General features: G+C 37.6%; 1 protein-coding gene across 1 annotated transcript in view; it reads left to right on the forward strand.

Annotated features, from left to right (window-relative positions):
* Window positions 1–27,063, forward strand: part of Faf1 (Fas associated factor 1) — a 296,484-nt gene that overhangs the window by 29,077 nt on the left and 240,344 nt on the right. The window contains exons 2-3 of the mRNA XM_051171269.1: window positions 6,968–7,036; window positions 23,071–23,117. Coding sequence (XP_051027226.1) covers window positions 6,968–7,036; window positions 23,071–23,117 — 116 coding nt within the window. The remainder of the gene's footprint in view (window positions 1–6,967; window positions 7,037–23,070; window positions 23,118–27,063) is intronic.

Consider the following 27,063-nt stretch of genomic DNA (forward strand, 5'->3'; position numbering starts at 1 on the left):
CAGCACAGTACTCATAAGGAAGATGTTATTTTTCTCAGACAGTAATACTCAAAGAGATAGAATAATTTACTTTAGGTTATCTGTTACATATTCCAAACTTCTGTTCTTTTTACTCTGATAAAATAAAAATAGCTTCTTTTCACCTGTCACAAATTTGTCTATCATAACCATTTAATGCAGAGAATTACAAAGAAAATAGAAGCAAACCTTAATTCCACACTTTAATGTAAAGATGACATTAATTTAGAAACCAATTGAAAGCACTTGAAATGAAAAAGATACTGTTGTCTCTCAAGGGTGTGAGATACAATTTCTTTTTACATGCAAAATTAAGTTACTTTAGAGTTGAAAAAGTTGGAAGACTTTTTCTAAAGTATTTTTTAGAGGCTTTATTGTGCTGAAATGCATTATAACTTTCCCAGAAATGGATCATTTGACATGAAACTTGTTTTCCATGCATTTTTCAGATAGTTAAATTCTTTGACAAGTGCTGGAACTATTATTCATAAGAAAGAATAAAATTTTAGAAAGACAAATGGAAAGTGTTGATGAAGTAAAATGTCTCCATAACCCATACAAATGATGAGCTATTACGTGTTTCTGCTAGCTGCATTAGTCTTTCATAGTAAGTGGAACATTTTAAATGTATAAAGTGAGGCATCCTAGAGTACCTAAAAGGATACTGAAGTGTATTGCCGAACAGAACTTTAAAGTAAGCTTCAGTAGCAATTAGTTATTTCTAAGCACTCCAGATCACGAGGCTCAAGAGTATTTAGAGAGATATCTAGCACCCAAAATATGAAAAAGTCATAATATTTGGTCACAATTACAAGTTACCAAGCATACAAGAATCAGAAAAGTATTGACCCATAATTGCAAGAAAGTCCAATCACTAAAGTAGACCTATAACTATAAATAGATGTATAAATGACAGACTGAGTAGTAGAAATGGTCATTGAAAGATACTGTTTCTCTCTCTCCTTTTTTTTTTTAAACATCCCAACTGCAGTTTCCCCTCTCTCCTCTCCTTCCAGTCGCCTCCCCATCCACTCCCTATCCTTTTGTCTTTAGAATAGGGCAGGTGTCCATGGATATCAGTCACACATGGCACATCAGAACCTACCCTCGTATTAAGGCTGGACTGATGATGCAACCCAGAATGAGGGAAAGAGTCCCAAAAGGCAGGCAAAAGAGTCAGAGACAGTCCCTGCTCCCACTGTTAGAGGAGCCCCACAAGAAGACCACGCTACACAGCTGTAACACACATGCAGAGGGCCCAGGCCCATCCCATGCAGGCTCCCTGGTTGTCTCTTTGGGCCTCTATGAGCCCAGGTTATTTGATTCTGTGTGTGTGTGTGTGTGTGTGTGTGTGTGTGTGTGTGTGTGTGTATGTTTTTTTTTTTTTTTTGTTTGTTTTTCATATAATGGTGTCCTTGACTCTTGTGGCTCTTACAATTATTCCCCTCTTCAGCAGGATTCCCTGAACTCCACGTAATATTTGGCTCTGGGTGTCTGTATCAGTTGCTGGATAAAGCCTCTCTGATGACAGTTGGGCTAGGCACCAATCTATGATTATAGCAGAGCATCATTAGGCATCATTTCATTGACTTTTTTTTTTTTTTTTTTCTTTCCTCAGTCGTGTTTGGTTCTATCCTAGGCCTGGCCTTCTAGGCAGTGTCAGGGCTGGGCTCCCTCTCCTGGCATAGGTTTCTTGGTTGGTGACTCCCATAATTTCTGTGCCACCTTTACCCCAGCACATTTTATTTTATTCAAAAACAAAACAAAACAAAAACTGTAGGATAATGATATTTAGAAGTAAAAGTAGAAACTCAGGGTGCTTGTAAGACACATGGTCATAGTTACCATACCACTACACTCTATAATTTCCATAGGAAAGGACCAAATCATACATTCAAGCTCAATGACAATGAGGAGTAAGCCTTAGTGGGAGGAACTGTAGTTGTTTGGTCCTCATGTGTAGAAGGTGTAAGAATTGGATTCAGTATTACATCTCTTTTATCATGTGGTCACTAGCTTCAGCCATTTGAGCATGATGTAGTGTTGTAAATTACATCCTCTTTTGGTTGGAAGACGATAAATTTCTATTCAAACTGCATGTTAAGGCGATATAAAGTTGTAAACACACACGCGCGCACACACACACAACAGTCATGTTAAATATTTCAACATGTACCAACTTCATGTATATACAGCATATTCAAGATATAATTAATAAATGTAGTCAATAATGTCTTTTAAAGTCCTGGCAACAGTGCAGTTTCCCCAATTATAATTTTATTTTTCTTATTAGCATTTCCTGTTAAGCAGTATATAATTGTAATTATGTATTACATTCATGGCTGCATTTCTAGTTTCTTAGTGTGGAGAAATACCAACACTTCTTGAGATGGAAATAACTTTTAGGACAATTTCGTAAAATGTATATTTTAGATTTGTTCATTTATTTAGGATGCCATTTGGCATTTCCCTCATGTTCCTTTAGATCTGGATCTTGGTTAGACTAGTTGAGTGTTTTTGGCATGCCAGCTTCATGGCTGACACTGGGACTGCTGCCTTTTATTACGCCAGGAAACTTTCAGCCTGACTTTTTTTCACTACTTGTGATACTCTGCTAGATCATTTGGTCCAGATGATGACTCATTGGCAAATTAGCAAGTAATATGCTAATTTGGGGTGATGCTCTGGAATTTAAGACTGGGTATGGTGAATCTCAGCACTTGGGAGGCAGAGGCAAGCTATTCCTTCTGAGTTTGAGGCCAGCCTGGTTTACACAGCAAGTTACAGGACAGTGTCAGTTATATAATAGAGAGATCCTGTCTCAAAATAACAACAAAGATAATTTAAAAAAAGAATCAACCTTTTTTTTTCTCCTTGAGACAGGGTTTCTCTGTGTAGCCTTGGCGGTCCTAGACTCACTTTGTAGACCAGACTGGTCTCGAACTCACAGAGATCCACCATGCCTGGCCAAGACTCAACTTCTTAAAAGTTTTCCATTGACTTCTTTATAGTCCTCCACTCTGGCTTACAGGTTCCCCTCCTTCCAGGAACCTGTTCCCTTTAAAACACTGGAAACCTCTCCCCGAACCTCTTTTGCTTTTCTCTGCTTTCCCAAGACAGCCTTGGTGGATTGGAATAAACTTTTCTCTTTTTACCCCTTACCTCCCCAAAAAGAATCGATATGGATTGGACAGATTTTTATTAATCCAATACTTTATTCAGCCATTTCAATTTTAATTCTTTATGTATAGGGAAATGTTTTAAAAATATCTTATTATATATATGTGCAATATATATATGCTGCAGAAGGACATCTTAATATAAACACTGTATGTTGAATATATTTTTCCTTAATGCCCCCTCATTCTCCCTTCTCTCTTCTCACTCTGTTCTGTCTGTTCCCTAGACAATTTCATTTCTACTCTCATAGTCTACATACACACAGGATCTTATGTATCTCTTTGAAAATCTAGAAACCAGGTATTAGAGAAACCATGTTTGTCTGGGACTGACGTCATTTGCTTTATATAGTCATCTCCAGCTGCACCCATTTTTAAAAAAGAGATTTACTTATTGTGTATTCAGTGCTCTGCCTGCATGTACCCCTGCGTGCCAGAAGAGGGCATGAGATCCCATTGTAGATGGTTGTGAACCACTATGTAGTTGCTGGGAATTGAACTCAGGACCTTTGGAAGAGCAGTTAATGCTCTTTAAACTCTGGGCCATCTCTCTAACCCCTTTCCCCCAAATGATCCATCTTTATTCTTTATAGCTGAAAAAAATTTTTCATTGTGTAAACATTGAACTGTTTATCTACTTCTCTGTTACTAAACACCTAGCCTGGTTCTATTTCTTAGCTGCTGTGAGTGGGCTGTAGTAAATACTGATGTGTAAGTATTTCTGCGCTGTGTTGACTTGAAATTCTTTTTGTGTATATTCAGGAGTGGTGTATCTGAGTCACGGTAGGTTTTTATTTACTTACTTATTTATTTATTTATTTATTTTTTAAAGAAACCTCCTTATTGGCTAGACTAGTTTATATTTCTACCAGCATCATATTAATCAAGGATTCTCTCTTGTCCATTCCTTAGCCAGCATTTGTTACTCATTTTCTTAAAGAGTACCATTTTGACTGAGGTTGGAATTCCAGCATGTGTTAACATGCATTTATCTGATGGTTAGTAAAATCAAACATTTCTTCATCTACTCATTGGCCATTTTGTTTTTTATTTTTTTGAGAGCCCTCAGTTCATTTCATTAGTTTATTATTTATTGTTAGAGGTGTTTTGTTTTTATTTTTGAGTTCTTTGTATATTTTAGATATTAGCCTTCAGGCATACAACAAGTAGAGATGTTCTTCCACGTAGCCGGTTGTATATTCTCTCACTTAACTGTATGCTTTGCTATGAGGAAACTTTACTTTCATGAGGTCGTATTTGTCCTTATCTTTTGAACAAATAGAGTTCTATCCAGAAAACCCTTGGTTATGCCTATATCCTATTGTGTTTTCCTCTGACAGTTTCAGAGTTTCATGTCTTGCACTAAGGTATTTGATCTCTTTGGGATTGATATCTTGTACAGGATGAGAGATAAGCATCCTATTTCAATCTGCATCTGGATGTCAAGGTTTTCCAGGATTAACTTGTTGTCTTTTCTCCAGGGATATTTAAAAAAAAAAAAAAAACCCAAAACAAACAACCAAGGTGGTTCTGTGTTGGTTTATATCTGACTCTTCTGCTCTGTTGCACTGACTTATGGATCTAGTTTTGTGCTAGTATCATACTGTTTTTGTAACTATGGGTCTGTAGTATAAATTGGAATCAGGTATAATGTCTCCGACAGCAGAAATTTTCCCCCTCAGGATTGCTTTTTGGCTATCAGATGTTTTTCTATTTTCATATGAATTTTGAAATTGTTTTTGTTTCTCTATTTCTGTGAAAAATAGTATTGGGATATTGATGAGGACTGAATTGAATCTGACAGTAGCTTTTGGCAGCACAGTTCTTTCTTTCTCTGATATTTTATAGTGTTTATTGTAGAAAACTTTTTTTGGTAACTTTTATTCCAAGGTATTTTATTGTATTTATTTTGAGGAAGTAAAGAATGAGATTTTGTTCCTGACTTTTTTTCTCAGAACCAGAATGTTTGTTATTGATAGATGTGTATACACATGTATGTGCACACATGTACAGACAAAATAATTTCATTCCAGTTAATATTCCAAATTGTTGACATAAGGAATAGGTTGTGAACACATGAGCCATCGTTGTATTCGTCTTCCCGCCATCACAGTAGTCACCAAACTTCATTTAATTTTTTAACAAATTGAGGTAACCACTAATAGATACATTATTGCTTTCAGCTGATTTATATTTTCATCAGTGACTAAAAGAGGCAGTGCTGTGGGATTAAAGTGTTCTGGTTTTGGAATTCTTTTAATTCCCTAGCCCTATGATCCCGAGTACATTGCTTAACCTCTTTGGTGTTCTCCCCTGCTCCCTCTCCACCAGACAGGGTTTTCCTGTGTAGCCTTGGCTGTCCTAGATTCATTCTGTAGACCAGGCTGGACTCATGGTGGTCATTTTTAATTGTCAATGTGACACAATCTGGAGTCATGTGGGAACACATTGCCTAGATTGGGTTGGTCTGTGGGGAATTGTCTAATTGATGGGGGAAGACCTAGTCTGAAAATATTCATGGTTTTGGGCCTTAGACTGTATAAGAGTAAAGAAAACTACCTGAGTAGTAAACACGAATAATGCATTTATTCTCTCTGCTCTTGATGTGAACCACTGTCTTATACAAGTTAGAGTCAAGTTGGAAGAGGAACCTCAACTGAGAAAATGGCTCTATTAGATCTCCTGTAGACAAGTCCGTGAGGCAGTTTTCTTGGCTGATAATTGATAGAGGAGGCCTTGAAGTCATCAGAGATGTGATTGCTCTGCCTCCTAAATGCTGGGATTAAAGACATACATCACCATTCATAGTCAAAAACTGCACTCATTCGTGTGTGTGTGTGTGTGTGTGTGTGTGTGTGTGTGTGTGTGTGTGTGTGTTTATTCCCATGCTGTAATACATATGTAAAGTCAGAGGACAATTACAGGAGTTGATTTTTCTCCTTCTATAATGTGGATCCCAGGAATTGAGCCCAGGTCTCCAGAGTTGGTGCCTTTACCCACTGGGTCATCTCTCTGTCCTTGCCTGGCTTATTGTAACTTCTAAATTTTGCAAGTAAGAATTTGCAAACTCTAGTAGCCCAAGGGGCATGTCCCATGAAAGTCTTCACTTACCAGGAAACTGGGACAGAGGGGAGGACATCCTATTGGGACTCTAGATGAGAGAAGCATGGGAGAATAGCAAAGTAGAAGGATCCAGAGGGTCCTAGAAAACTACAAGTAGAACATTATGATAAGCAGATTTGGGCCCAGGGGTCCCACTCAAACTAAGGCACCAGGCAAGGACAATACAGGCGGTAAACTTTAAACCCCTACCCAGATCTAGCCAATGGTCAGAACATTCTCCACAGTTGAGTGGAGAGTGGGGTACGACTTTCTCACGTACTCTGGTGCCTCACATTTGACCATGTCCCCTGGAGGGGGAGACCTGGTGGCACTCAGAGGAAGGATAGCAGGCTACCAAGAAGAAACTTGATACCCTATGAGCATATACAGGGGGAGGAAGTCCCCCTCAGCCACAGTCATAGGGGAGGGGAGTAAGGGGAAAATGGGAGGGAGGGAGGAATGGGAGGATACAAGGGATGGGATAACCATTGAGATGTAACAAGAATAAATTAATAATAATAAAAAAGAAGAATTTGCAAACTCTTATGTGTGGGCCACTTAATGTCTTGACTTATATATTCATGTAGCTTGAATTATGTCTTTTACCATTTACATTTTAAGCCTGACCATTTCTAAAACCCTAACGTGCTTCTTTACTTGGTTTTTAGGCATGTACTGGCATTGAAAACATCGATGAAGCTATTACATTGCTTGAACAAAATAACTGGGACTTGGTGGTAAGTACTTCATTCTTTGACCTATGTTTTAACTTTATGAATTCTTGAGTGGCCTTAACGTTTATTGTAGGTGGTTCAGCATTCCATAGCCAATCTAAATCTTAGCAGTATGGATATATTCCATTTTCATCTTTAATATGAAATCATAATTTAGTTCAATATTAAATTACTGGGTACTTTTGAAGTTTAGGTAATTGAAATAATTTGAAAAGATTTTTTTTTTCTTTGGTCATGTCTCCACATAGTATTTTTTTGGGCAGAGATGCTTAGAAGAGAGAGTCAGTGTTCCCTGAGCGATGAGGACTAGTCTTGCTTCCTGAGGTATCGCTGATGATCACAGCATTTAAAAAAGTTATCTAAGAGTTGACAATCTATTCTGCTTTCTCTCTGAATTGTGGGAATTTTATCATAAAGGTGGTTTAGCTATTAAAACCTTTTTGATACTAACAAAAGGGAAGGTGTAGCAGAGCACTAGACATTCCTGCTTTGCCAAGCAAGTCAGAACTTGATTGTACTGGAAGAACACTTCTGTTAGATGGCATATATGTCCCTCACACCTTGGAAGTATTAAAGAAATTGAAATCACAATTTTGAAAAGGTGATTTTTCTTTATTCAGTTTGCTTTTTTTGAGACAAGGTGTCACTATGTAGTTCAGCCTGTCCTGGAACCTACTCAGCAGTTTTGGTTGGCCTCAGACATCCTAGTCCTCTTCCTCAGATTCCTGAGTGCTAGATAGAGCTGTGTTCCATTGTACCTGGCTAGAAGTGCCAGTGTTTAGAAGTCAGAATTTAGGATGTCTTCTTAAAGTGAGACTATATACTCACTTTTACATGCTTTGTGGATTTACATAGTTCTTCTGTCAGTGCATTATATAGATGCATTTGTAGTACAACTGTCTCCACTCAGTTTAAGGTCAGACTGTACAAGTGATACTTATCATAATGAAATGAGAAGATGAAGAATTTACAAACAAAATAGTTATGGGCTGTGCATTCCTAATCCATAAATCCCAGACCCAAATGTTACAAAGTTAAAACATTTTATTGTTGATATGCCACATTGAAAGTTGTAGACGTTGGAGCAGGTTGGAGTTTATAATTTTGGATGGAGTATGTTCAAACAATAAATTCTATGTAGTATTCTAAAAAGTTAGAAAGTTATATATCTGAAAAAATTTTGGGTCTTAAATATTTCAAATAAAATATTCTACTTAAAATCTTTCAATCTCATAACAGATAAAATATTCATCTCAAAGTTTTATGTATATTTTTGCAGTTGTTTTTATAATTAATGTCACTAAACTTTTACCTCAAAAATAGGTTCTTTTATATTAATATTTTTATAATCTGTATTCACTTACTGTTACATTAACACTTTTCTATCTTACTAAGTATGGACTGCTCCTTTTTTAAATGTTGCACGGTTGTGTCATGTTGTAGTAATACGGCAGTTTTACCGCCCTTGTGTTGGTGAGCATTTAAGATTGTTGCAGTGCTTTGCAGTATTGTGAACATTACTGGAGAGAACATTCTTACATATGTGTATAATTATTAACGTACTGCTTTTTCTAGAAGAAGCTGAATATATTCAGTTTATAACTGAATTTCTGTGTCATACTGGATGAATATTTTTAGGGGTTTGGATACTTAAAGCGTAATGAACTTCCAGTTTCTTCATTTACATTCTGCCAGCTCTTTGGGGATGGCTCTTTTCACTTAAGTCAGTGCTGCTACTGTCCTCTCCCATTGTCTCTGTCTCTCTGTTTTTTGATCTTCTTGTCTGTCTGTCTGTCTGTCTCTGTTTTGTATTTTGGTACAGGAAAATTAAGGAATGTTTTTACTGTCTGACTTGGATCTGTACTTTACACTGGCAGTTTTCTATTCTAAGAAGGCATGGTATAGATGACAGTTTCATGATGGGGATAGTGGTGAAGGCAGCAACACATTGGAGAGATGCTTCTGGGCTACTTGTCCTGACACCGCTTTGCAATTTGTTTTGCTTATCTTATGTATATTTGAGGTATTCTTTTGGTCAGGCTGATACAAATCATTGAGAAGTTACAAAGCCCACTAAGACATTCTTGCCTGGCTTTGCCAAGAGGAATAAAGGGGAAAGGAAAGGAAGACTAAGAGGCTATACTTTGATGTGGGAGTTTATAGTTTTAGAGTGTGGAGGGACCTAAGTTCTCTGTTCATCTTTATCTCCTTTTCTGCTGATTCATATTTGTTGGCTATGAATATTGTCTTGACCCAGCCTTTCTAGAAGACTGTACAAGACTTTTCCGAGTGGTAAGATACTTTTCATGTATTTCTGACTAGCTTGATTTTTGGAAAGTATTGTCAAATACCCTCTCTTTTTCCTTCTCCTTCTCTTATTCCTCCTTTCCTCCCTCCGATCCTCCCTCCCAACTTTTCTATTTTCCTTCCTTCTTTCTCCCTCCTTGTTCTTCGTCCTCCCCTTTCTGGCCTCTGCTGTTTATTTTCTCTCAGGCTTCTGAGGTGTTAAAAGCTCTAGTCCTCTATAGTATGCCTCTAGTCCTTTATAGTATCTTTTATAACGTTAACTTTTTCATTTGAAATCATCATGTACCTGGCAATAACCTTCTACTTTTATTTTGATAGCAAGTTGTTGCACTTTTTTCCCCCTGCTTAGTGTATTTTTCATTTTTCCTGTTTTTATACATCATTTACTCTCTCTCTCTCTCTCTCTCTCTCTCTCTCTCTCTCTATATATATATATATATATATATATATATGTATATGTATATGTATGTATATATATATATATATATATATATATATATAGTGTGTGTGTGTGAGAAATGAAACTTAAGTAAATGATGTAGCACGTTACTAGTTGAACTGTCAAGGAACTTTTAATATGCTGTACTCCATTTTCTGTGTTTATTTTAATATGCTGTACTCCATTTTCTGTGTTTATTTTATGTCTGAATTTTGACTGACATTGATCTACATATGAATTTATAAAACATTTTAAGTAATTAAAGTTTTTAACTTAGGATGTCTATTTTTAAATTTCATTTCTTTGCATAATTACTAGAGGACTGCAAACAAATAAGTGTTTGGCACTGTAAACAGGAATTGTGGTGAACTGAAAGACTATTATAATGAAAAACTTATTCATTGAGTGGCCATTGAATGAATATCATGAATCTAGTTTTTTAACTGGACAGCTATGACGACTAAAAAAATGTGACAAGTTGGATGTGGCATATAACCTTAATTGCATCCCTCAGGAAGTAGAAGCTGGCTGATTTCTGTGGGTTCAAAGACAACATGCTCTATGTAATGAGTTCAGGGATAGCTAGGACAACACAATGAGGCCCCATCTCTAACAAACAAGGAAAATAATAAAATAAAATAGAATGGAAAAGAAAAATGTGGCACCATGATTTCTAATAGCAATTTTTACTTTCTGTTGCTGTACCAAAATAGCTAAGACTGGTTATCTTACGAAGAATAGAAGTTGCAGTAGTCGGCTTTGCAGTACTGTGTCAAACCTGAGAGAGTCAACTTAAAAAGAAGAAAGGCATATTTGGCTTATAATTTAGGAGGTTTTAGCTCATGGTTGGTTCACACTGTTGCTTTTAGACACGAGATAAGGCAATATACCATGGCAGGAGCACATTGCAAAGAAGTGACTACCTTGTGTCATCCAAGGAACGAAAGGGGGTAGGGGTAGGGCTTCCAGTATCTCCTTCAAAGGCACATCTTTAACCACCTAACTTCCTTCTTTTAGGCTCCATTTTGTATAGGTTTCATTTCATCCATCTAACATCTTGGATGGGGTGAGGGTGGGGGGACAAACTCCAAATCTTGTGGTTCCATATCTGGTGTCAAAAAGTGTAGGTGGTTCTGCCCTTACATCTTTGCTGTCTGTAACAAACATACTTCTTTCTCTTGGCTTGGCTACAGTCCCTGTGTGCAGCTCTCCTTGATATATGTCTCATGTCTCTGGCACATTTAACATCTTGGGAGTCTCCATTGCAACCCAGGTTTCATTTCCACAGCTCCATGCAGTGCCACCTCAGAGCTTCCAGGTACGGACTCCCCTGTCAGGCATTGCTTAGCCCCAGTGGCTCTTTGAAACCATGGTGGAAAATATTTCACAACTCATATATTTGTGGAACCTTGACATGTCGATGACGCTGCCAAATTCATCGACTAGTTTGGGATGGACCCTCACTCCCTTGAACCACATTTTATTCCAGTGCTTTCTCTTCCACAGGTTGGAAGCTTAGTTAGGTGGGGGTCTTTCCCTGAGGGCACCTTTCTCTTTATTCTAATGCAGATCTACACTAAGGGAGAGCTTTTGATAACAAAGCCATTCTGTCATTATCCTCTTAATCTGTTGTTAATCTAGCAGTGAATGACTCCTCTAACAAGGACAGATCCTTTGTGTCTCAGTCACCTTTCAAAGGGTTCACTTTTATATAATTAATACATGACTTCAGGGCTTAGTCCTATCCTATCCTCCCATCCCCCTACCATGTCTCACTTAGTAGCTCTGGCTGACCTGAAACTATGTAGACCAGGCTGGCCTGAAACTCAGAGATTCGTTCACCTGCTTCTGCCTCCTGAGTGCTGGCGTTAAAGGCATGTGCCACTGTACCCAGCTGCTTAATTTTCTAACACAAGACAATTGGGGCATACATTCATGCTATACTCCTAAACGTGGAAAATCAGTGAGACACTTTGTGTCTATTTTCTTTAATGTATATGAGTGCTCTATCTACATGTGTACCTGCATGCCCAGAAGAGGGCATCGATCCCAGTATAGCGTGTCAGGCCACCATGTGGTTGGTGGGAATTGAACTCAGGACCTCTGGAAGAGCAGACAGTGTTCTTAACCACTGAGCCATCTCTCCAGCCCTATTGTATCTAATTCTTTTTCATATATTCAGGATTGAGAATAATTTCCTTGTAAGTTAATGTTCATAAGTGTTTACTATTTTGTTGATTTAGTCACACAAATAAATATTGTCTGTGAAAATACAACATAGTTCCAAGAATTCTAGTCATTAGTTACTTTCTCTGCAAATTATTTTGAGTATATAATTATTATTCACAAAGAAGTGCTTCTAAGCCCTGTGTTTTTGTTTTTCATATTCTACAGTTTACAGTGTTTATTTTCAAATGATTAAAGGTTATATATGCTAAAAATCTGAAAATAACATGAACATTACTATTCTGGGAGTGTGTCTTGCCTCATGTACACTTGATATGTGCCATACAGTTCCTACTGCTGTTTACCTTAGATTATTATTATTTCCCACATCATCCTATACTTATAGTTAAAATAGGATAAAAGCATTGCAGTAGAGATCATTTCTTAGAAGATGAATCTCTGTTTGTATCCCAAAGGTAAGTACCTGAGGAAGAATGATTGACAGTGAGTTAGAATCTTTTAACTGAAAACGACCCTTAAATATGGAAATGTAGGGTGTGATGGTTGCAGATTGTAATCCAGGCTCTAGAACTGATTCACTGTTCAGTTCCTGTTTTCAGGATAAAGAGAATTTGGGCTGGAGGAAAACACAAAACTATGTAATTTGTATAGTTTTGTATAACTTAATGTTTGGCAGCTGAGGATAGTGGCAAACATTGGATTAATATTGCTTAAAGAGCCCTGACTTTTCAATCCTTTTGTTTTAGCAAGAGTGGTTTGACCGAGTGTCTTCTCTCCCAACCTCTTTACTTATACTGAGGAGATGGTTTAGTCTAGCTCATACTTGAGCTTTGCTATTAAATGAAATAACATATGCAGGATCTATTATATTCTAATTCTTGTAAGGACTCTATGATAAGCAGTCCACTATGAATGCTAGTATAAGCAAATATTTTAAAGAACTTTATAACTTTAAAATACTTGCTTATATCCAAAATTTTAATCCTTTAGATACTGTAGTATAGATAATATCTAGGAAAAACGAGTGGCTAATTGTTTCACAAAGGTCATGTGTGTGTGCATGCATGTGAGTGTATGAGTGTATGTGAGTATGTGTGTGTGAGAGCGTGTGTGTTTGACAGTGTCTGTGATTGAATGTGTATGAACCTCTTTCAGTAACTTTAGTAAAACCTAGCAGGCTCAGTAAATGATACTTGACAGAATTTGGTAATCCAGAAGTGAGATAAAATGTAAGTGGTAGTAACTTAGGCTACTGTATTTTAAGTATTCTGTGTAATAAATGAATTTTGAACTTTGTACTCAGTTTTTTGCTGTATTTTTGCTTCTGATTTTGTAGAAGAAAAGCTATTTCACGTACATGAATCTATCTTTAACTAAACATTTCAACCTGAGATAAAATTGAGCCAGTTGGCACCTACATTTCTATGTAATTTCTAGTTCCCAAAGATAATTTTATACTAATAGAGGCTTAAATTAAGTCATGTACACAGATCATTGAAGACCAATTATCACACTGTATTCCTTCCCATTTCAAGTTTCATTGAGGTGTTTTGAGACATTTCCACTCCATTAATTTTCACTTTTGAAGAAATCTACTTTAATAATTACCCTAAAATTGGGTAGAACAGTCTCTTTCACTACTCTGTGCAGGATGTGGTTGCTGAGGTTCTCAAATGTGAACTAATTTTCTACTTAAAAAATGCTATGAAAGCTTGCAGTTCAGGAATAGTTTAACCGGTGACATAATGAGTCTCTGTCCTCAGAAAGCAGCCAAGCATTTAGTACTGGCCTTCATCAGTGGCCTTCAGACACTGCTCCCTCTGACAGAGGAGAAGTGGCTATGAAGGAATATCTTATACCAATTTTTCTTCCTTGGCATGGCCATCTTTGTTTCTATTAAGGGTCCATAAGCCTATTATTTTTATAAATACTCAATTTCTCAAGTTTTAGCTGCATAGCAATCTTACCTTCTATCATTTCTGCTCTTCTCAAGGCCTGCTAGACAGGTGAAATCATTTGCCTACATTATTTCATTTCATCCTCCCATCAGCTCTGAAAATTAGGTAGGTAGTATTAGTTTATATTTATGTATAGAAATTGATACGCAGCAAAGCTGACCAGATTTTCCAAGGTCATTTATCTGTTAAGATGAAAAGTGATTGATTTTTTCAGCCCAAATCAGTCAGTCATACAGAATTTCATAGCTTAAAATAATAATGCCAAGATTATTTTTAAAACGATGGTTAGAATCTCCTCGTACTTGCACTTAGTGTGCTGGTGGTCTCTGCAGTTTTCCTCCCTACCATTCAGCTAGCTTTATATTGCCAGGCTGAAGGGCTCTTGCTTTCTGTGGTTCTCTAAGTCTAGTGGGACGACATCTTATTTTCTTAATAGTTTTGTCTTCGGCATATGACAGTTGCTTCTTTGGTTGGTTAATTTTATCATTACCAATCTTTCTCCTATTCTCTTTCCATCATTTGGATATTTGAGAGTCTTTGCTGTTACAATACAATGTTCCAGGGGTTACTTTTTCTTATCTGGTAAACAAGCTTGAGGAAGAGGAGAAGAATAACTAAGACACCAGAGGAACAGGGGAGAACAAGGTTTAGTATATTAGTGTCTTACCAGTAAAATTCATATGATCTAGATTTGTGTGACATTTATTGAGAAATAACTTTACACAATTCCTTCTATTGTATTTTTTAAAAGAACTTCCTAATGTTTTTTCTATTTATTTTTGGTTGTACTAATCTTCTATAAGGATAGGCCTTTATATAATACACTCTTTTTGAAAGTACTTATCGATTGTTTTTGAAAAAAAAAAAAAAAACTCTACGTGACAAAAGATTACTAGTATTTAAGGTATAACTCAATGAATGAATATGAAGCAATTGATTTCTTTTCAAAGGAAAACTCAAGTTGTCACAAATAGGGAATTCTCAGTTTATTAAGCTCATATTACCCCGTGTTAATCAAATTGAAATTGTTTGAGGCCTATAGTTTTTTCAATGATTGCACCTTTATTTTCTATTTATTTTTGCACTGTATTTTGTATTACTTTCCCTTTAAACATAATTCTAAACTTACTTTATTACATGAACTAAGCATCTCTTCTTTTAAAAAAATGTTATTAGATAAACGTTTAGATGCTTAAAGACCTTTAAAAAATGTTGTATGTTCTAATCACTTACTAGGAAACGATACTGTTAAAGGTAGCTTGGAATCTTACAGCAAATACAGCCAGTTTCCATATACCTGCAATTCTCCACATGTGAATTTAGTGAGCTTCAGGTTGGAGATATTTGGGAACAAAAATTGTGTTTGTACTGAATACACAGAGATTTTCCCTCTAGTTATTCTTTTTCCTGAAACAAGACAGAGGAGAATTTACACAACATTTTTTACATAGTATTTATTAGCTATTGCAAGACGTCTAGAAACGATTGAAGGCATATGGGAGGGTGTCTATGGGTTGTATGTAGAGAGTATATACCATGTTATTTGTATAAGGAAGTTGAAATTTCACAGACTTTGGTTGAGCTAGGGGTGGCAGTCCTCCTGGAACCAAATCCCAGCATATAAAAAGAGAGAGTGACTTAGTGAGGGTTTCCATTGCCGCCCCTTGCCTTTGCATCATAGGTGATCTGTCTCTGGTGACATTGGTGCAGGAGAGCTGGCCCAGATGGATTGAGGGTTAGTGCAGGAGAGCTGGTCCCACTCCTCACCAGCTGCTGCGCTCAGGAGAGCTGGCCCCGTCCCTCACCTTGTGCAGCACAGTAGAGCTGGCCCTGGTGGTGCAGGTGCAGGAGAGCTGGTGGGCTGACCAGCTCAGCTTCCACTCAGGCCCACATCCAGGGCTTTGAGTTGGCCCACCTCAACATCTACCCCATCTGTGTACTGCTGGAGGGTGTGAAGGGGCCAGTCCTGCCGTTCCAAAGCTTCAGGATCTCCACAACACAAGGGCAACAATAGGCTATCTGAGAGGAGCCCCTGTGAGGATCCAGTATTGATAGTGTAACAAAAGCCAGAGGCCTTGAACCAGACCAATGACTCATAGTAACGATCACTTGCAAGTAAAGCTGTTTGGGCAAAAGAGTATACTGTGTGATGCACCATGACACACTGCAGCTTTCAAAGTTAGATTTTTGTTTGTCTTTTTCTTTCTTTGTTTCTTTTTAAAAAAAATTTCTATTTCTTGTGGGAGGGGTTGCATGGGTGGATGGCGAATATGAAGGGACGGGAGATGAGTGAGATTGGGGCACATGATGTGAAGTTCACAAAGAGTCAATAAAAAGTTATGAAGGAAAACCTGGCAACATAGTTCCATGCTTCTTTAGATACCTATTACTGTAGAAGTAGCTACTAAGGTACTTGTAACTATTTTTTGTCTATATATACTATGTCTAATTACAGGAAACTGAATAGTGGTATATTCTCTCTCTCTCTCTTAAATGTAAGGGAGTGCATGAGTGTGAGAGTACATTTGAAGCCAAAGTTTGATGTTGGGTGTTTTGTCAGTTGCTTTTTATTTTATATACTGAAGAGAATCTTTAGGGGGTGGGGGTGAGGGAGGTCCATTGTTTCTGCCTTTTAAGCTTTGGGATTGCAGGTGTGCCACCATGCCATCCTGGTATTTGCATGAGTAACTGGAGACCTGAACTCTGGTTCACATGCTTGTGTGGCAAGTGCCCTTACCTATTGATCCATCTCCCCAGCCCATGAAGTTCATATTTGTGTAGCTTGGTTATTGACTTGGGACTTTTTTCTTTAGCTTAATATTAAAAGCCTTCTAGCATTTCCCTGTCTGTAAGAATGAGTTCTCTTATTTCATGGAGTATGTATATAACTTTATATATAATTCAATCAATTCATAATCTCCAGTGTGCCATGTTTATTCCTATTTCTTAAGGCTTACTTTTATTACATTTTCAATAGGTTTCCCACTATATTCTCTTTTGCTTTAGATCTGTGACAGGACAGCACATCTTGGCTGAGATACATGGCCTGGGCATGAAAGAGAAGAAAAAGAAAGAATCTGGAATTATCTTTAAAAAACAGTTTTACATTTTATTTATTTTATGTACATTGGGATTTTGCTTTCATGTGTGCCTGTGGAAGGCTGCCATATTTTGAAGTTACAGGCAGTTGTGAGCTGTCATGTGGGTGCTGAGAACCGAACCTTGGTCCTCTGGAAGAGCAGTCAGTGCTCTTAACTGCTAAGTCATCTTTCCAACCCCATGCTCTGGATTTCTTAATCTTTTAAATGACATGCTCCCAGTGACCTGAAGGCTTTCTGTTGGGTCCTGTCTCTAAAAAAGCTTTCACCACCCCCTTTGCAGCAATTCCAGCCTTGGAATATATGGACCGTTGGGAAACATTCCAGCTCCAAACTAACCATTGAACAAGTTTTCTAAGATAATTGTAGCTGAAACAGTACGTTCCTTACACCATTTAAAAAACAAAAATACTTGGCAACTGATGCCTGTTCCTCTTACCTCAGTACAGATAAGCAGGCCACCTCACAATGCTACATTAAAGAGAATGTGTCATTGGAGCTGAGGAGGTGGCTCAGCTGGTGAAGTACTACGGCCCAAGCAGGAGGACCCGAGTGTGGCTCTACAGTGCTCACATCAAAAGCAGGGACATTTACCACTGCTGTCCCCCACATGCATGTAAGCATACTTGCATGAACACCTGTATGCAGGTGTACATATCACATGCACTATATGCTTACATAGAACAATAAAAAAGAGAATGTGTGATTGTTGAAAGGATATAAGTGACCTGCAGCTAGATTTGATAAGCTTACACTGGTTCATCAGTACAGCTAGGGAAATGCATTATAATCAACCTGTGATGGTCAGCTGTCTTTCATTTTGGACTTGCAGTGGACAAGGCTGAAACACTTGGTAGAGGAATATTAGTTATGGAGCAAGAGAGAAAGAAAAAGTGGTTGGTCTCACGTCCTGCTCAGGGTTTGGCCCTCCATGACCATAGGACATCCCAGCCAAGTTTTGATCTTCAAGGATTCTCTCCTTCCCCACAGCGGTGACCTGGGACCAAGCCTTTAACGTGGAACACCCAGTATGCAAGCCATGACACCCAGTATGCAAGCCATGGTACCCTGTATGCAAGCCGTGACACCCAGTATGCAAGCCATGACACCCAGTATGCAAGCCATGGCACCCTGTATGCAAGCCATGGCACCCAGTATGCAAGCCGTGACACCCAGTATGCAAGCCATGACACTATTCTTCATTTTGTAACCTTGTGATTATTTTCTAGCTACTAATAATGTTTGTTGTTTCAGGGTAGTACTTTTATGATTTTATTCACCAGCAAAAGTAGTTTTACTTCTGAGGTTTAAACAACTGAAATGCTGGCTTTTAGTTAGGCAGTTGGCAGCTCAGTAGCAGGATGCAGTTGAGCTGCCCAGAATTAGACGGAGCCAGTGGAATAGGAAAAATGAGAAGGCATGTGGGTAGTTTCTTGGCTTATTGATGTTTCCTCTTAGTAGCACAGACTGCTCTGGAAGACGAATGTGCTTTTCAGAAGGGGTGTTGTTCTTTAATTCAGAGCGGCAGTCTGTTTCCTACTCACTCTGGCAGACACACCCACTTTCCTCTAGTAGAAGTGTGGAGGAAGGCAGCAGAGTGCTGGCAGAATTGAGGCTAAGCCCCAATGCTTAGTTAGGGGCTGAAGTAACTCACAGTTACCAACCAGCACGTTTCTTAGTAACTCAGAGTAGGTAAGAAAACTGTGATCTCCTTGAGCAAATGAAGAACAACATTCTCCTTTTGTATGTTCTTAACTAAATGAAAGCCATTTGTGGTCTGGTTCCATATGTACTTTGATTTCCGAATATAGCCTCTCACAGTAACCTTTCCTTTTATGTCCTACACCTCCTATGATTGGACTGCATGAAATTTCACAAAAGTGGTTGTCAGTACAACCTTTCTTATTGTCTTAGTTTGCTTTCTGTTGCTGTGATAAAACACCAAGACCAAAAGTAAGACCATGGAGGACTGCTGTTTACTGGCTTGTTTAGCTTGCTTTCTTATACAGTCCAAGATCACCTGCCCAGGGTGGCACTACCCATAATGCACTTGGCCCTCTCACATCAATTACTTATTAAGAAAATGCATCAAATGTGGTGGGAACATTTTCTCAATTAAAGTTTTTACTTTTCAGAATACCTTAATTTGTGTCAAGTTGACAAAAACCAAACAAACAGACCAAAAAAAAAAAAACACAAACAAACAAACAAACAAAAAACCCAAAACCAAAACCAAACAAAATAAACAAAACACCAGTACACCCATACTTATTGGCAGAGTATGAGAGTTTCAGGTACTCTGTATTCTTGCCAATAGATACCAGTCTTTTTTTTTTTCTCATTCTTTTGTTATGGTTTTAATTTACCTCTCTCTCTCCCTCCCTCCCTCTCTCCCTCCTTCTCTTTTGTTTTTCAAGACAGAGTTTCTCTAGCTCTGGCTGTGCTGGACTCACTTTGTAGGCCAGGCTGGCCTTGAACTTGCAGCGGTCCACCTGCCTCTGCCTCCCTGAGTGCTGGAATTACAGGCGTGTGCCACCGTGCTGGGCTACTTCTCATTAATACTGGGCATTTGGCAGTGCTTTCTTCTAAATGCCCATTCAGTTTCTTCTGTTTGTTTTCTATTAGAATATGTGTTTTCCTGTTGATTCACAAGAGTTGCTTATATTTTCTGATAGGAGCACTTTGTTGTATGATGTAAAACTCTTCCATTCTGTATTCTGCCTTTTTGCACTTTTAATAGAGATCTTTTTTAAAAAAATGAGCTAATTTTATGTTCATTTGTATTTTGCCTGTGTGTATGTTTGTGTGAGGGTGTCAGAAGCCCTGGAACTGGAGTTACAGACGACTGTGATCTGCCATGTGGGTAGTGGGAATTGAATGTAGGTACTCTGGAAGAGGAGCCAGTGCTCTTAACTGCTGAGCTATCTCTCTAGCCCCATACAGAGACCTTTAATGGACAAGAACAACTAATCTTAGTGTAACTCAGTTTATTTACCTTTTCCTTGTAGATTGTGTTATGCATGAAATATCATCTACCCCATGCACATGGAGATATTTTTGTATTTTTTAAGAAGCTTTATTGTTTTGCCCTTTATATTTCCAGTTGTAATTTATTGGGATTGATAAAAAAGTTTTTTTTTAGATTCACTTTGTTTTATGTGTATGGGTGTTTTGCCTGCATGGATGTGCACCATGTGTGTGCCTGATGCTGCCAGAGGTCAGAAGAGGGCATCAGATTTTCTGGAACTTGAATTAAGAATGGTTGTGAGTCACCATGTAGGCTCTAGGAACTGGACCCAGGTCCTCTGCCAGAGCAAGTACTCTTAGCCACTGAGCCATCTCTCCATCCATAGAGGTTGAGTTTGGTATAGGATGGGCTGAAGTTTCTTGTTCTTGTCTTTCCTCTTATAGTATATCTATTTGATTTTCTTTCACTTAATGAAAAGGCCATTATTTTATTAATTCTCTGCAGTCACGTCTTTGTCACAGACTTTATTTTTAAATGCTCTATTTTTTATTGGTTTGAATATCGTTGCTTCAATACTGTCCTTACTGTAGATTAGAAATAATCTTGACCATCTATTGGCATAGGTCCCTGACTTTATAATTTTTAAGAGATTCTTGGATCTTTCTGCATATTTATTCACATTTACTATTAGGTTATTACTTTTCACAGAAAACATAATGGGATTATAATCCTGATTGTTTCCAGAGAGGTTTTTACTGAGGACTGAAGACCCAGTGAAGATGTGGGTGTCATCATGCCATGTATTGAGGTTCATTATTGAATAAACAAGGAAAAGGGAAGCCAGCTGAACACCAACATACATTACCCTGTGCTTCCTGACTTAGAAGTACATACACACAGGCAACTAACTATAGTAATGATGTATTAATTCAATTGTGATAATCATTGTGCAATATATGCATATGCCAAGTCATCACATGTACATCTTGAATATGTACATTTTTTGTTAGTTATATTTAAACATGACCAATGAGCAATCATACAGTAATATACACTAATATGTGTTTTTATTTTTTAAAATAATTTGTTGACAATTTATTGATATTCTGTTATATGTGTGTGTGTGTGTGTGTGTGTGTGTGTGTGTGTGTGAGATAGAACCAGAGTTTGAAGATTGCCTATTAGAATATGGGTGCTTAACCCTAAAAAACACTACACACTATTGTGTGATACAGATCTCCAGAAGCTTTTTATCTTCCAAAATTATAACTGTATATCTGTCAAACAACAGTCTTTCCTTTTCCTTCCCGAAGTTCCCAGCAACTACCATTATATTTGTTTATGGATTCTCCTATTTTTCTTAGGTGCCTCATGTAAGTTGAGATGTATATACATACAGTGTCTGTCTTATGTCTGTGTGTGACTGACTTATTTCACTTGGTGTAATGTTTTTACAGTCCATGTGTGTTGTAACAGGACAGATTTTTCTTTTTTTTTTTAAGACAAATAATATTTTACTTACTGTATGTGCATACTAGATTTTATTTGTCCATTCATCCACTGATGAGCATTTTTGTCACTTTGCCTTTTGCTGCTCTGAATAGTGTGACTGAACATGGGAGTGCATGTATGTCTTTGAGATTGCTTTCAGCTCCTTTGGCCTTCTATCTAAAGTAGGATCGCCGTATCCTCCCCCCCTCACCCCCCATACTTTAAAAGTGAATGACTCATAGCTATGGCAAAGTATTATGTCACTTTTGAGAAGGAAAAGAGTTTTTCTTGACTCAGCATTTATGAGCCTTGTGGAGAGGCCAAGTGTGTGGGTATGATGGACTTCTTCAGAGCGCTCATTGATGGAAGTGGTAGTGCTGTTATGGGAATAAGATTGTCAGAAGAATGCCATTCTACTTAGGACTAATCCACAAGAAGAATATGATTCTACCTTGTTCAAAACTGTGGTGTTAGTGCTCAGGCAGATCTGGGATATTAACTAAACGTTGTTGGCTAGATTGATGCTAGGTTGTGTATAGGGAGTCAGTATAAATGAAAGAAAGAACATCTTTGTTGTATTGACATGATGGCAAGATGGAGATGCTAAAATACTAGTGTCTGTTGCTTAGGAAGTTTGAAAATATTTTAATTTTGAAATACTGTGTAAAAACAACTTCAACAAAAGGGCAGTGATTTCTGTACTTTGAGTCTTTTTCCAGAGATGAAAAAAAGCGGATAGTTGATGAGACAAAGCTAATATTATAATAATTATTACTGTCTTTTACAAGCTTTTCAAACATGGAATTTGCAAGAGCTAATTTGATCTGCTAATAATATATATTGTTACATAGAAATGCATTCATCATTTTTATTTTCAAACGATATTTGACTTCCTTTTTTATTTGTGTACAAATTACATATTTGAAATGTATTAATTTTAGTATTTAGTTGCATTTATATGTAATCAATCTAGAGACTGACCTCTTAAAATCTCAGGTAATACTTGGATCATTTGAATATAAAGTGGAATGTGTGGGAGTGATGAGGTAGCAAGCAGAAATTATTAGAAGTGTGCAGAGAAGAAGCTTACAGATTGAGAAGAACACTTAAACTTGAACAACCAAGCTATTAGGAAAGCCAATAACAATTGGTCTAACAGTTAGTTGGCTAGGAAAAATTACCTTTCGAGTAATTTTGTTAGAAGAACATAGTTTTGATTGGTCAGTTTCAAGTTGAATTCATTTAAGGTCCATATTCTTTAGGGAGTCTGATTGGTCTATGTAGGGCCAGCATTGTTGTCATAGTTCTAAACAGCATATGTATTGGGACACAAATAGTCCTCCAAGGAAAAACAAGAGTCTTAATCAAAGCTTTTTAAATAGTAAATTTTATGGTGGCAAAGTAGAAGAAGCACTTAACAGAAGATACTTTTTATCATTAAGAGAACATTCAGTATTTGGTTTAAATAATTATTTCTTCCTTTTAATAAATATATAAATATTTAAATAAACATTTCTTCCTTTTATGGCATTCATTCCACTAGTTCAGTTACTCATGTTGTTAAATTCCCTTTGTTTTTTTCATTGCAGGCAGCTATCAATGGTGTAATACCCCAGGAAAATGGCATTTTACAAAGGTATGTTATAAAACTTTTAATGGTTTGATGGCAGTTTATTAGAATGAAGAAGGAAGTTAGCAATTTTGGAGGTTTACTATTTTTAAAAAAATAATTACTTTTATTTTATGTGTATGAGTGCTTGCATGTATGTAAGTGCAGCATTTGCATGCAGTGCCTGCAGAGAGGCAGGCCAGAAGACAGCATTGGGCACTCTGGAAATGGAACTGAAGTTTCAGGTGGTTGTGAGTTGTCATGTGAATGTTGGAAACCAAATCGAAGTTCTCTGAAAGAGCAGCCATCTCTCTCTCCCTTTTTTTTTTCCTTTTTTCTTTTGATGAGAGATGGGACAGAGAGGAAGGCTTTACCTACTCTGACAACTTGTGTCTCTTGTAAGCTTTATTTATACACAAAATCATTTCCTTAAAAACTTTAATCATTGATGACACAGCTTGAAATCTTTTTGGTTACGTAAGTGTCTAGGAACAAGGGGAACAAAGCAAGCAAACAGCAAATTTCCTGAGAACTCAAAATTAGCTTTAGGATAAAATCAACTTTCTTTTAACTTAAAACTTTCTTCCTTGTGATTGGTATCATAATGCCTTGTGGTTACAAAAGATATTAAACAAAGTGACTCTATTTGATTTTGATTTAAGGTGGCATATCCTTAATAAATCAAAGATCAATCCCTCCACTTGGTACCCTAAACTTGTCTTCCTGACCCTTAATTAATCCTTTCTTTTCCTATTTCATATTTAAAATAAATCCATCATTTAAAAATATTATATAGCCTTTTTACTTGGAAACAGCTTGTCCTTTTGTCTTTCCATAACATCAGGAAAGTCCTGGCCTCTCAATGTTTACTCAGAAGTTCACTGAGACAACATGCCAGGAACTTGCTCTGTAGACCAGGCTGGCCTCACATCCAGAGATTCCCCCTGCCTTTGCCTTCCACAAGTGATGGGATTAAAGGTCTGTGCCTCCACCACCACCTGGCTAAATTACTTTTAATTATGTGTATGTGTGTGTCTACGTAAACACGAGTACCCTTTGTGGCCAGAGGCCCCGGGGACTAAGGTCCCCTAGAACTGGATCTACAGTCAGTTGTGAGCCACCGTGTGAGTGATAGGAATCCAACTTGGGCCTTCTATAAGCAGAACGGAGCAGCCATCTCTTAATTTTTGGCCCATCTCTATATTGCTAGCTCCTGGGTTCACTTTTTAGTAGAACTAAAGACTTTTGGTTTATAAGTTCATTCATCTAGGCATGGTTGTTTTGTGTCATTTGTTAATTAGTTCTCTAAAGTAGTTAATTCTGTAAAGTTTCCAACCCCCTCCCCATACCTATATTTTTGGAACAAGGCTGTAGGCTCTGTTTTTTTATCAGTTAAACTTTATTATACAACCCAACTAGCTTACACAAGAGGGAAAAAAGGTTAAAGGGAAAAAAGAGTGAACCTTCCGGTATCCGTTCCATGGGAAGGGTTCTTAGGTGTCTCTGGCCTGCGTGCTGGTACAGCCTGTGTGCTGATCCACAGGCGCTCAAGCCTGGTCTGAACCTGTTGTAGCTCTCTCCCTCTCCGCCTGCCTGCCAGAGACACTGGGAAGGGCAGTCTCCTTCTCCCACTGAGGGTCGATTAGAAAAACAATAGTCCAGGTGGAGTCCCCAGGTCTGTTTCCTGAATTCCAGGCCCAGGATGGCTCCATTCAGTCTGTCACAAGGTATCCATGGGGTGCCCAAGGATAAAGCCCGCCAAGACTACTTTCACCTGTGACAAAACGCACAAGTCTTTCCCACACAAGGCCTCATGTATACCCATCTCATCTCGAGCTTCCTTTGTAGCTACGTCTGGGCTTAAATTCTTTTTCCTAATTCCAACCCCCAAGTGCTGGTATGACAGGAATGGGAAGTCTTATTTTAACTGTAAAATCTCTGTATATTTGCCAGTTGGATAAGATCAACTTTTAAAGTGATTTGGTGATTTTAAATTTTAAAGAAAGCTTTCCAAAATCATCCTTTTAGTCATATGATACAAGGAACTGAAAAGAAGACATGGCTCAGTAGCTGCAGAGTCAAGACTGCCTGAGCAGTCTTTTTCCCTTTCCCAGTTGGTTCCTGACTCAGGACTACTTATAGCAAATTCAGTAATTCTTTAATAACGACACATCTGAGAACATAGAACTAATACTGTACCTGAAATAGCCACTGTTAATATATGGATTGCTTTTGTTGTCTTTGTGTCTTTGTTACAGGTAAAATTGGAAGGTGATTTTAAAAGAGAACTATAACGTTTAACACAGACTTAAAAAGGAGTGCTTCCCCCCTTCTTAAAGAGGGAGACTTTGGTTCTGGAATTAAATAACTCAGTATAAAGCTCTAGGAGATTAAAAACAGCTTTCTTTTCCAAGCATAGTTTAATTTTTTGTTATTTGCCCCCCCCCTCTGTTTTCTCAGTTCAGACTCTTGGCTTGAGTTTTGGTGGCTGGGACTTGTAAGTCATGCAGTATGATCTGCTAAGTGCAGTTGAGGCAAACAGAAAAAGTAGACTAGGAGGAGTTGTGGAGAGGAAGAAAAGTGCTGTTGTAACAGCATAAAAAAATTCAACCTGAGTGCAAAATTGTGTTATACTTGGTAGGGAACTGTGTATTTAGGATGGAAGCAAAAATCTGTTTGATGCCTATGCCACTCTTAATGATTAATGGAAAGCTATTTTCCAACTTCCCCTTAAAAATTTGTTACATGTTTGATCCAGAGTAAATATAGCTGCTATCCAAAGTCTGTAGTAGCAGCTTTTTTGCTTTTGGTTGGAAGGGATGATTTAAAAGCATTCTGTTAGCTCTATTGAAGTTCTTGTCCAGAAAAGCAAACCAGATAATTATAGGAACTTCTTTTATGCTTAATTTTATAAACTTGGTTTAGAAAGTTTTAGACTACTACATAGTATTCCAGTTTCGTTTAGAAAAAATGCTGTTACCACATTTTGTGCCGTTGTTTCCTTTAGGGCTTATATTGGACTTATATATTTCATAGCATCTGCTATGGTAACTGTAGAAATTCTTTTTCTCTGGAATTATTCCATCTTTCTTGTTATAAGTGATATTTTTTCCTTCTTCCTCCTCCTCCTCAACCTCTTTCTCCTCTTCCTCATCTTCTTTTGATTATGACGAGAAGTTTAGTATCCTGTAGTAAATACTGTAGTATTTAGGGCCTCAATTTGGTCAGAGTGGGTTTTTATTAGCTTTCTTTGCTTCTTTCTGAGGAATGAGTCATGCCCGTGTAAGAAAAATAAGTTATATCCAGTAAGTTTCTCAACTGTTTCCTTCCTGTGTTCTTTAATTTTAAAATTACTGTGCATTTACATAACTTGAAATGAATCTGTGTGTTTGCTGAAAATAAAAGAGGCATTGTTCTCTTTCATAGGGTTAGCACTAAAACCAGAAGATACAGTGCTAGATGTGTATCTAGTCACTTCAAAGGGTAATTGTTTTGTAGGGTTGATTTATGTTAAATATACTTTATATAGAACCAATTCTTAGTTTACACTTTAATAGAAGAGCAGAGTCAAATACTTTAGAAATAAGTTTTTCTATGTATCTCACTTTTAGTTCTCTTGGTGAGATAAAATATCCCAATCAGAACAACTTATGGGAGAAAGGGCTTATTGTAGCTCACAGTTTCAGATTGTAGTATATCACAGCAGGGAAGTGAAGGCAGCAGGAACTTAAACCAGCTAGTCACATTACATCCACAGTCAGAAGCAGAGAGGGATATGTGCATGCATGTTTACTATTTAGCTTGCTTTATCCACTCTGATATAGTCTAGCACCCAAACACAACATGGTGCTGCCCACTTTTAGTTCACTAATAAAGACAGTTCCTTACAGAGATGCCCACAGGCCAACCTGATAAAGAAAGTCTCTTACTGAGCATCTTTCCTCACGCAGTTCTGGATTGTTGATTATTAAAA

The sequence above is a fragment of the Acomys russatus genome, chromosome 29 (genome assembly GCF_903995435.1).
Source record: "Acomys russatus chromosome 29, mAcoRus1.1, whole genome shotgun sequence".
NCBI classification, from domain to species: Eukaryota; Metazoa; Chordata; class Mammalia; order Rodentia; family Muridae; genus Acomys; species Acomys russatus.